At 38.0% G+C, this 12,500-nt stretch overlaps 1 protein-coding gene across 1 annotated transcript in view; it reads left to right on the top strand.

The window, feature by feature from the left end:
• The window catches only part of ass1 (argininosuccinate synthase 1), a 62,630-nt gene that overhangs the window by 33,320 nt on the left and 16,810 nt on the right, over window positions 1-12,500 (top strand). The window contains exons 10-11 of the mRNA XM_056255101.1: window positions 8,754-8,838; window positions 9,078-9,142. Of these exons, the coding sequence (XP_056111076.1) occupies window positions 8,754-8,838; window positions 9,078-9,142 (150 nt within the window). The remainder of the gene's footprint in view (window positions 1-8,753; window positions 8,839-9,077; window positions 9,143-12,500) is intronic.

Raw genomic sequence — 12,500 nt, forward strand, 5'->3', positions numbered from 1 at the left:
ACTCAAAAAGATTTCTTCAAAAACGCTGATTCATACAGTAATGAAACAAGTGAATTCTTTGAGTGAGTCATTGAATCATTCACTCAAAAGATTCGTTCAAAAACGCTGATTCATACATTAATGGAACAAGTGAAATCGTTGAATCAATCATTCAAAATATTTGTTCAAAAACCCTGATTCATACAGTAATGAAACAAGTGAAGTCTTTAAGTGAGTCATTGAATCATTAACTCAAAAGATTTGTTCAAAAACCCTGATTCATACAGTAATGAAACAAGTGAAGTCTTTATGAGTGAGTCATTGAATCATTCACTCAAAAGATTTGTTCAAAAACGCTGATTCATACAGTAATGAAACAAGTGAAGTCTTTAAGTGAGTCATTGAATCATTCACTCAAAAGATTTGTTCAAAAACCCTGATTCATACAGTAATGAAACAAGTGAAGTCTTTAAGTGAGTCATTGAATCATTCACTCAACCCATTTTTTTAATTCATTCATTCAGATTAAATACACATTTTTAAATAGACTGCAGCAACTAACATTTTATCAGAACCTCTAGTAAATAAATCACGTTAAATTTTGTTTAGTTGTCTTTTGAGAATCGTGGGAGAATCTTGATTCTGAATTTACGAAATAATTTGGACTCTAAACCAATTATTTGTCTGTGTTTCAAATTTGATGTTGATATCGCACAAATTGAGCCGCTAAAATGTTTTAAAGTACCAATTTCAAAACTGTTGATAAGTTTTGAGTGTTTTAGCTTTCCAGTGATTTATGATGATTATGAAAATATGTGAAGGCGGAGAAAGGGGAATAAAGAAAGTGTCCCATGATAATGTTACGTTTAGCAACAAAATAAACAAATCAGCCAGTTTAGATTTGCTATATATTAATATATGTGAGTATATGCATGCGGATGAAGTTATTGTGATAAGAGTTTATCCTGGTAAAATAAAGATAAATAAAATAAAAACAGTGTGCATTTTGCAAGAATATTGACAGTTAACGCTGTAAAGCAATAAAGGTAAAAGTGTTTATTTTTATTGTCTAGACTATTTCATCTGCTCTAAAATATTAATTGCACTAAAAAAAGAATGTAATATTATTAGCTGAGTGATCATTTAATTAATCTAAAGTAGCCTAAATAAATTGCATGTCAAGTCAAATTTATTTGTAAAGCGTTTTGCAAAATACACTGAATATCATAATATTTATAATATCTTCATAACTTATAGTTGCATTTATTTATTCATTTAGCGGTTTAAAGATGGTATTCTTGCAGTAGATTTTTGCTATATAGTGTATATATACACTCACCGGCCACTTTATTAGGTACACCTGTCCAACTGCTCGTTAACACTTAATTTCTAAGCAGCCAATCACATGGCGGCAACTCAGTGCATTTAGGCATGTAGACATGGTCAAGACAATCTCCTGCAGTTCAAACCGAGCATCAGTATGGGGAAGAAAGTTGATTTGAGTGACTTTGAACGTGGCATGATTGTTGGTGCCAGAAGGGCTGGTCTGAGTATTTCAGAAACTGCTAATCTACTGGGATTTTCACGCACAACCATCTCTAGGGTTTACAGAGAATGGTCCGAAAAAGAAAAAACATCCAGTGAGCGGCAGTTCTGTGGGCGGAAATGCCTTGTTGATGCCAGAGGTCAGAGGAGAATGGCCAGACTGGTTCGAGCTGATAGAAGGGCAACAGTGACTGAAATAACCACTCGTTACAACCGAGGTATGCAGCAAAGCATTTGTGAAGCCACAACACGCACAACCTTGAGGCGGATGGGCTACAACAGCAGAAGACTCCACCGGGTACCACTCATCTCCACTACAAATAGGAAAAAGAGGCTACAATTTGCAAGAGCTCACCAAAATTGAACAGTTGAAGACTGGAAAAATGTTGCCTGGTCTGATGAGTCTCGATTTCTGTTGAGACATTCAGATGGTAGAGTCAGAATTTGGCGTAAACAGAATGAGAACATGGAACCATCATGCCTTGTTACCACTGTGCAGGCTGGTGGTGGTGGTGTAATGGTGTGGGGGATGTTTTCCTGGCACACTTTAGGCCCCTTAGTGCCAATTGGGCATCGTTTAAATGCCACGGCCTACCTGAGCATTGTTTCTGACCATGTCCATCCCTTTATGGCCACCATGTACCCATCCTCTGATGGCTACTTCCACCATGTCACAAAGCTCTAATCATTTCAAATTGGTTTCTTGAACATGACAATGAGTTCACTGTACTAAAATGGCCTCCACAGTCACCAGATCTCAACCCAATAGAGCATCTTTGGGATGTGGTGGAACGGGAGATTCGCATCATGGATGTGCAGCCGACAAATCTGCGGCAACTGTGTGATGCCATCATGTCAATATGGACCAAACTCCCTGAGGAATGCTTCCAGCACCTTGTTGAATCTATGCCACGAAGAATTGAGGCAGTTCTGAAGGCAAAAGGGGGTCCAACCCGTTACTAGCATGGGGTACCTAATAAAGTGGCCGGTGAGTGTATATATGTATATTGGAGGAATTAGAATCTCAATAGTTGTGTTTTTCACATTACACATGGTATCAAAGCAGAAAAACATAATATTTATTTATCTATTTAGCGGTTTAAAGTTGGTATTTTTGCAGTAGATTTTTGCTATATAGTGTATATATTATATAAATATATATATTGGAGGAATTAGAATCTCAATAGTTGTATTTTTCACATTACACATGGTATCAAAGCAGAAAAACATAATATTTATAATATCTTCATAACTTATTTGCATTTATTTATTCATTTAGCGGTTTAAAGATGGTATTTTTGCAGTAGATTTTTGCTATATAGCGTATATATATATATATATATATATATATATATATATATATTGGAGGAATTAGAAGCTCAATAGTTGTGTTTTTCACTTTACACATGGTATCAAAGCAGAAAAACATAATATTTATAATATTTTCATAACTTATTTGCATTTATTTATTCATTTAGCGGTTTAAAGATGGTATTTTTGCAGTAGATTTTTGCTATATAGTGTATATATATATATATATATATATATTGGAGGAATTAGAATCTCAATAGTTGTGTTTTTCACATTACACATGGTATCAAAGCAGAAAAACATAATATTTATAATATCTTCATAACTTATTTGCATTTATTTATTCATTTAGCGGTTTAAAGATGGTATTTTTGCAGTAGATTTTTGCTATATAGTGTATATATATATATATATTGGAGGAATTAGAATCTCAATAGTTGTGTTTTTCACATTACACATGGTATCAAAGCAGAAAAACATAATATTTAGAATATCTTTATAACTTAGTTGCATTAATTTATTCATTTAGCGGTTTAAAGATGGTATTTTTGCAGTAGATTCTTGCTATATAGTGTATATATATATATATATATATATATATATATATATATTGGAGGAATTAGAATCTCAATAGTTGTGTTTTTCACATTACACATGGTATCAAAGCAGAAAAACATAATATTTAGAATATCTTCATAACTTATAGTTGCATTTATTCATTCATGTAGCGGTTTAGAGATGGTATTTTTGCTATATAGTGTATAAGCGTGTATGTGAGTTTACTGTAGGGATGCTGATAGAGAGCTGTGTGGTTTGCTGTAGTATATGATGATAAAGCGGTGGTGGAATGTTAGCTGTCACTCAAAGAAACTTGTTTTCACGCAGTTAAACAAAGTGCGTCAAGACTTGGTTCCCGTAGTTTTGGGGGAATTAGAATCTCAATAGTTGCGCGGGACCCCAGTGAACTAGTAATGTGATTTATCAGACAGCGACGTCATTGTGTTCTATGATCCGTTTTGATCGGCCATCAGTATTCATAGATATTTGAGCACGTCCATTTAATGTCCATGAGAAAAGCTTGTTTTAGTGATTCTCACAATGACCCCCCCCCCCCCACCCCCCCGTCAACGCCCCGCTCCTGTAAAGACCTGGTTTATCTTTCTTTTCTTCTGCTCACTTTCTCAGCACTCTCTCTCTCTCCTTGATAAAAAGGAATTTTAACTACCAAACCTTTTTCCCTCTTGTCATTTTAACCCCCGTTTCTTTTGCCATGTCTTCTCCGGCTCCTCAAAAGGGGGAACAAAAAAAAAGAGGAAAGAGAGGAAAAATGTAAAGCAGTAATTTTTCCTACAACTGTGTCTTCTGTGCCATTGTTGCCTTTCTAAGGCCGAGGGAACGAATAGAATAAGCACGGTGAATGAGGACAGAGAGACGAAGTGGCCGAGAGACTCTGCGTTCACGCTGCGTTTCATTTATTTGAACTTTTAATCTAATTATTAACTATTTGAAGGGTCCGGGAGCTCTTTTGCTGTCCTGTGGCCCTCGGGCTCTGCATATGAGACCAATATTCCTCATTATTTACTTCTAAACTCAGATTAAGTTCTGAAAATCTTCACGCAGATCTTTTCCATGCAACAACAGTTCATTAACTGTGAAAAATGTTTACCACATATGTTTTTACATTGCAACTCATCAAAATAAATTAAGAAATTTTCAAGTTATGCAAGATTTTACTAATTTTTTTAAGTCAGTGTAATGTAATTTGAGTTGAAATTAGTTTAACATCCAAGGTCCAACGTTAGCATCATATTCGATATAAGAGAAAGCGGCATATGACTTCAGAACAGTCATTTTTTTAATACTTTGAATTAGTTTTATTATATGTTATTAGTTTTCATGTTCATTTTTGCTTAATTTTTAGTAATTTAACAAATAAGTGAAGCAATTTTCAACTTTTTTATAAGTAATGCAAGATTCAACTCATTTTTTAAAGTGAGTTTATTGGTTTAACATCCAAGTTGATTGTATTAAATTTAAGGGGGCATCTTTTTTTTATCACAGTGACTCAAAAAAAACAGTAACAGCCGTTTTTATTTTATTAGTTGTCGTGTTAATTTTAGCTTAATTTGTAGTCATTTCATCATGTGCTTTTGTCATTTTTATTACTGAAATAAATAGACATGAAATATATACTTTTATGGTGTTTTTTTGCTGTCTGTTTTGGAGCTTGACTGACATGCTGAGACAACTTGCACTTTTTATTCCACGGGAAAAGCATCATAATGAAGTACTGATTGCATGATTGCAATGTCTGGTAGGACGTCCAGCTTGTTCTCTAGGTGTGTTCTTCTCACAGGGCTTAAGGTTTCCAGCGGTGAGAGACGAGCAGGAACATGATTGGCAGAACTGTGAGCGTGATGAATGCTAATGAGAGCGTGTTTGGGTCTTTTCTCTCCTCCTCCTCCTCCTCCTCCTCCCTCTCTCCTGTGTTCTCCTCCTTCTCCTCCCTCTCTCCTGTGTTCTCCTGTGTTCTCCTCCCTCTTCCCTGTGTTCTCCTGTGTTCTCCTCCTTCTCCTCCCTCTTCCCTGTGTTCTCCTGTGTTCTCCTCCTTCTCCTCCCTCTTCCATGTGTTCTCCTGTGTTCTCCTCCTTCTCCTCCCTCTTCCCTGTGTTCTACTGTGTTCTCCTCCTTCTCCTCCCTCTTCCATGTGTTCTCCTGTGTTCTCCTCCTTCTCCTCCCTCTTCCATGTGTTCTCATCTGTTCTCCTCCCTCTCTCCTGTGTTCTCCTGTGTTCTCCTCCCTCTTCCCTGTGTTCTCCTGTGTTCTCCTCCCTCTTCCCTGTGTTCTCCTGTGTTCTCCTCCTTCTCCTCCCTCTCTCCTGTGTTCTCCTGTGTTCTCCTCCCTCTTCCCTGTGTTCTCCTGTGTTCTCCTCCTTCTCCTCCCTCTCTCCTGTGTTCTCCTGTGTTCTCCTCCCTCTTCCCTGTGTTCTCCTGTGTTCTCCTCCCTCTTCCCTGTGTTCTCCTCCTTCTCCTCCCTCTTCCCTGTGTTCTCCTCCTTCTCCTCCCTCTTCCATGTGTTCTCCTCCTTCTCCTCCCTCTCTCCTGTGTTCTCCTGTGTTCTCCTCCCTCTTCCCTGTGTTCTCCTGTGTTCTCCTCCTTCTCCTCCCTCTCTCCTGTGTTCTCCTGTGTTCTCTTCCCTCTTCCCTGTGTTCTCCTCCTTCTCCTCCCTCTTCCATGTGTTCTCATCTGTTCTCCTCCCTCTCTCCTGTGTTCTCCTGTGTTCTCCTCCCTCTTCCCTGTGTTCTCCTCCTTCTCCTCCCTCTTCCATGTGTTCTCCTCCTTCTCCTCCCTCTCTCCTGTGTTCTCCTGTGTTCTCCTCCCTCTTCCCTGTGTTCTCCTGTGTTCTCCTCCTTCTCCTCCCTCTCTCCTGTGTTCTCCTGTGTTCTCCTCCCTCTTCCCTGTGTTCTCCTGTGTTCTCCTCCTTCTCCTCCCTCTTCCATGTGTTCTCATCTGTTCTCCTCCCTCTCTCCTGTGTTCTCCTGTGTTCTCCTCCCTCTTCCCTGTGTTCTCCTCCTTCTCCTCCCTCTTCCATGTGTTCTCCTCCTTCTCCTCCCTCTCTCCTGTGTTCTCCTGTGTTCTCCTCCCTCTTCCCTGTGTTCTCCTGTGTTCTCCTCCTTCTCCTCCCTCTCTCCTGTGTTCTCCTGTGTTCTCCTCCCTCTTCCCTGTGTTCTCCTCCTTCTCCTCCCTCTCTCCTGTGTTCTCCTGTGTTCTCCTCCCTCTTCCCTGTGTTCTCCTGTGTTCTCCTCCCTCTTCCCTGTGTTCTCCTCCTTCTCCTCCCTCTTCCATGTGTTCTCCTCCTTCTCCTCCCTCTCTCCTGTGTTCTCCTGTGTTCTCCTCCCTCTTCCCTGTGTTCTCCTGTGTTCTCCTCCTTCTCCTCCCTCTCTCCTTTGTTCTCCTGTGTTCTCCTCCCTCTTCCCTGTGTTCTCTTCCTTCTCCTCCTTCTCCTCCCTCTTCCATGTGTTCTCATCTGTTCTCCTCCCTCTCTCCTGTGTTCTCCTGTGTTCTCCTCCCTCTTCCCTGTGTTCTCCTCCTTCTCCTCCCTCTTCCATGTGTTCTCCTCCTTCTCCTCCCTCTCTCCTGTGTTCTCCTGTGTTCTCCTCCCTCTTCCCTGTGTTCTCCTGTGTTCTCCTCCTTCTCCTCCCTCTTCCATGTGTTCTCATCTGTTCTCCTCCCTCTCTCCTGTGTTCTCCTGTGTTCTCCTCCCTCTCTCCTGTGTTCTCCTGTGTTCTCCTCCCTCTTCCCTGTGTTCTCCTGTGTTCTCCTCCTTCTCCTCCCTCTCTCCTGTGTTCTCCTGTGTTCTCCTCCCTCTTCCCTGTGTTCTCCTCCTTCTCCTCCCTCTTCCATGTGTTCTCATCTGTTCTCCTCCCTCTCTCCTGTGTTCTCCTGTGTTCTCCTCCCTCTCTCCTGTGTTCTCCTGTGTTCTCCTCCCTCTTCCCTGTGTTCTCCTCCTTCTCCTCCCTCTTCCATGTGTTCTCCTCCTTCTCCTCCCTCTCTCCTGTGTTCTCCTGTGTTCTCCTCCCTCTTCCCTGTGTTCTCCTGTGTTCTCCTCCTTCTCCTCCCTCTCTCCTGTGTTCTCCTGTGTTCTCCTCCCTCTTCCCTGTGTTCTCCTGTGTTCTCCTCCTTCTCCTCCCTCTTCCATGTGTTCTCATCTGTTCTCCTCCCTCTCTCCTGTGTTCTCCTGTGTTCTCCTGTATTCTCCTCTTCTCCTCCCTCTTCCGTGTGTTCTCCTGTGTTCTCCTCTTCTCCTCCCTCTTCCCTGTATTCCCCTCCCCCTCGTCAGGTCTCTTCCCTGTGTTCTCCTTCTCCTCCTCCCTCTTCCCTGTGTTCTCCTGTGTTCTCCTCCTTCTCCTCCCTCTTCCATGTGTTCTCATCTGTTCTCCTCCCTCTCTCCTGTGTTCTCCTGTATTCTCCTCTTCCCTGTGTTTTCCTGTGTTCTCATGTGTTATCCTCCTCCTCATCTATCTATCCATCCATCCATCTCTCCATCCCTTTGTCTATCCATCCATCCATTCATCTATCATTTGTCTATCTATCTATCTATCTATCTCTCCGTCCATTTGTCTGTCCATCCATCTATCTATCTATCCATCCATCCATCTCTACGTCCATTTGTCTATCCATCCATCCATAATTTGTCTATCTATCTCTCTCTCCATTTGTCTATCCATCCATCTATCTATCTATCTATCCGTCCATCCATCCATCTCTCCGTCCATTTTTCCATCCATCCATCCATCATTTGTCTATCTATCCATCTATCCATCTATCCATCTATCCATCTATCTATCTATCTATCTATCTATCTATCTATCTATCTATCTATCTATCTATCTATCTATCTATCTATCTGTCCATTTGTCTGTCCATCCATCTATCTATCTATCTATCTATCTGTCCATCCATCCATCTCTCCGTCCATTTGTCCATCTATCCATCCATCATTTGTCTATCTATCTATCTATCTATCTATCTATCTATCTATCTATCTATCTATCTATCTATCTATCTATCTATCTATCTATCTATCTATCTATCTATCTGTCCATTTGTCTCTCTATCCATCTACCCATCTCTATGCTCATTTGTCTGTCTGTCGTTGTCGTTCTGTCATTTTGTTTGTCTATCAGTTATGAATTCAATTATGAAACAAAGTTGATTCAGCGATTAAAGCAACAAAAAAGGTTTCTGATCCGTCAGTGTGAGCGCAGTGAAGCCAGTAATGCAGAACGACTGAATATGAAGAGCGTTTTAAATCCCAGGCAAACGCGAGCCAGTGTCAGAAACTCAAACTCCATCAGCTGACAGAAGTGGAGAAGAAGGATTTCTCATCATCATATTAATGTGTTTTCATACTTCCAGGTGTTCCAGTCAAAGTGACGCACGTGAAGGAAGGGAAATCTAAAGACACTCCGCTGGAGATCTTCTCCTACCTGAACGAGATCGGGTGAGCAGAACCGCGACTACACACGTCAAACACAGCGTTTACACAGTCGAGAATTCAGGAGGAACTTTTCTAGAGTTGCTCAATGCTTGTCTTCACTGTGGCTCCTTAAACTTTACATGTCATCCAATCATAAACAGCCACGTAAACGTACAAATGTTATTTTGCACAGCATGTGTCACTTGAGAATATATGCATTGTTATTTATTTATTAATCAATAACCGACTCTCTCGTTTCACAGTGGAAAGCATGGCGTGGGGCGAATCGATATCGTGGAGAACCGCTTCATTGGGATGAAGTCGAGAGGTAAGAATATCAAGATTTAGGAAGTAAGTTAAGCTTTATTGTGTTTACGTACACATAGAAATATGATTACATTTGTGCATTTGTCAGATTATTTTATCCATAGATTTCCATGCATTCAAGATAAACATTTGATCAGTTCATGTCATTCCCTGGGAATCAAACTCACGACTCTGGTGTTGCTTATGAAAATGAATTATGATAATTTTATGACAAATTCTGTCTTTAATTTGAATTTTATGGCAAAATTATGAAAAAAAATATTTTCCTATTATAATAATATAGGAATATTAAATAATGAATTACTTAATTAATCCATTATTATTATTAACAAATATATTTATTTGCATATATTTTATGCATATATGTATTTTTATATATATATATATATATATATATATATATATATATATGTACACACATGTATACAATTTAATATATAAATGTGTGTGTATGTGTGTGTGTATATATATATATATATATATATAATTTTTGTTTAGAATATAAATAATACTTATAATAAATACTTTTCCCTATACTAATATAACATAGGAATATATTGCATGTATTGCAGGGCAGAAATGTCACGCTTCACTTTTAATTTCTGATCATCATTGTGTGTAAATTCCCTCACATTTGATGTTTGTTCAACTTTTGGCCAAAGCTTTTCCTCCCTTTTATCAACATTTCCTAAAGAACAGCATCACAATCCCCAAAAACATGCTCTTCCTCAGTGTTTCCGTCTCGTTTTCCAGCACTAATATCTAAACATTCTTACATCAAGACACATTTACTGGAGAAGAAGCGAAATTACTTAAAAAAATATCCAAATGAACTGACTTTGAGATTAAAACAAGAACAAATATCTTCCAAAAATAACTTGGGTAACACTTTACTTGAAGGGGTGTTCATAAGACTGACATTACACCTTCATAATCATGACATGACACATGTGAAGGAGGGTTTATGCATGTTTATGACAACTGTCATTAAGTGTCATTCGCTAAATTATGACATTTTGAATGCAAATATGACATTGTTTGAGATGTCTTTGTTATGACAACTTGACATAAACCAATACATCATCATAACCTGTCAGTGTCTTTGTCATGACAACTTGACATTACCAAGACAACACAACCTGTCATAAATTTGTCATAAACATGATATAGCAGATTAATCATCAAACTTAAGAAAGAACTTAGCTTTATGGGTTAACATTACATTAAACTGTCATGTGGTTGGTTTTGACATTGGCTGTCATGAGGCCATTATAACTGTTTAATGACAAATTAGATTTGTACCACTGTAGTCAAGAAAAATATTCATGACACAGTTATAATGCCTCATGACAGCCAATGTCAAAACCAACCATAATTTAATGTAATGTTAACCCATAAAGCTAAGTGCTTTCTTAAGTTTGATGATTAATCTGCTATGTCATGTTTATGACATATTTATGACAGGTTATGATGTATTGGTTTATGTCAAGTAGTAGTCATAACAAAGACATCTCAAACAATGTCATATTTGCATTCAAAATGTCATAATTGAGCGAATGACACTTAATGACAGTTGTCATAAACATGCATAAACCTCCTTCACATGTGTCATGTCATGATTATGAAGGTGTCACGACAGTCTTATGTAAAGTGTTACCATAGTAACACTTTCAAGTAAAGTGTTACCATATCTTGTTTTCCCTTTAGAATGAAGATTATTTTTCTGAGTCCGCTGACAGATATTTGTTCTTGTTCACTTCATTTGGATGAATATCTTCAGTCATTTTGCTTCTCTGGTAAATGTATCGTGATTTAAGAATGTCGAGTCACGTTTATTAACTCCACATCTACAGGTGAAACTCGGAAAAATGAGAATATGGTGCAAAAGTTCATTCAGTAATTCAACTTAAAAGCTGAAACTAATATATTATATAGACTCATTACATGCAAAGTGAAATATTTCAAGCCTTTATTTGTTATAATTTTGATGATTATGGATTACAGCTTATGAAAACCCCAGTCAAAATTAGAATATTGTGAAAGGTTTTCATATTTATACGCCATAATCATCACAATTATAACAAATAAAGGCTTGAAATATCTCACTTTGCATGTAATGAGTCTATATAATATATTAGTTTCACCTTTTAAGTTGAATTACTGAATGAACTTTTGCACGATATTCTAATTTTCCGAGTTTCATCTGTACATATAAAGACAGAAGTGAGTTCTGCATCTCACTGAAGCTTCGGTCTTTGTTCTGGAAGACACACAGTGTTGGTTCTGTGCGCTCCAGACCCTGTTTGTGACAGTCTGTTCCTCCGACTGACTAATTGACTCGGGATTCACGGCGGAGTGACAGGTGGGAATTGAAAAATACGTAATGTCTTGTTTTCCCCGCCGGTTCACAGAAGATCTGTGGAAGTGTGTGTTTATGATGTTCAATAAAGCCGTGACAGGCTGTGTTTATGTGACAGTCCAGGAGAATGAAGACAGTCACTGTCAAACGCTTCCTCAACAACAACTCCTGCATCTTTCAAAAGCTTCATTTCAGATTCTGTTATCGTTCGACACCACTGAGATTAAAAACATGGCGCTTTTATTCATCAAGGACGCATTAAATTGCTCAGAAGTGACGTAAAGACACGTTATATTCATCAGAAAAATTAGTTTCCACAAAAATATGACACTGATAATAATCATAAATGTTTCTTGAGCATCAGATCCTCATATTAGAGTGATTTCTGAAGGATCGTGTGACACTGAAGACTGGAGTAATGATGCTGGAAATTCACAGGAATAAATTACACTTTACTGTATATTCACATTGAAAACCGATATTTTAGATTATAATAATATTTAAAATTTTTACTGTGTTTTTGATCAGATAAATACAGCTTTGGTGAGCAGAAGAGACAAAAAAAAATGTGTTTTACTGTTCAAAAACTAATAAAAAAAATCTGAACTTTGTAGTATTTAATCCTATGAACAGTCTTGAAAATATGAGGATATTAGAAAAAAATTAATAGAGATTAACTAAAAAGTCATGATAAATATAATAAAGTATTATGGCATCAAGCTTTACGCTGCTATTCAAGTTTTTATTATAAATGAATGCTGATACTTCCATAAAGACACACTTCTGTACAAGGGTTTCCATTTTAATAAAGTCAGGATATTTTTCCAATTTATAAATTGTATTTCATGTTTTTGGAAAATGCATGTAACACCATGTAGTAAAAATAGTTTAAATCATTTAAGTTAATGAGAGACCAGTGATATTTTACTATTATTTATACATTAATATAGATTTTTCTAGTCACTTTTGCATTTTAAGGTTTAAGTTTTTATTAATTTCC

Source organism: Rhinichthys klamathensis, unplaced genomic scaffold, assembly GCF_029890125.1.
Source record: "Rhinichthys klamathensis goyatoka isolate OS25496 unplaced genomic scaffold, OSU_Roscu_1.1 h1tg000118l_1, whole genome shotgun sequence".
Taxonomy (NCBI): domain Eukaryota; kingdom Metazoa; phylum Chordata; class Actinopteri; order Cypriniformes; family Leuciscidae; genus Rhinichthys; species Rhinichthys klamathensis.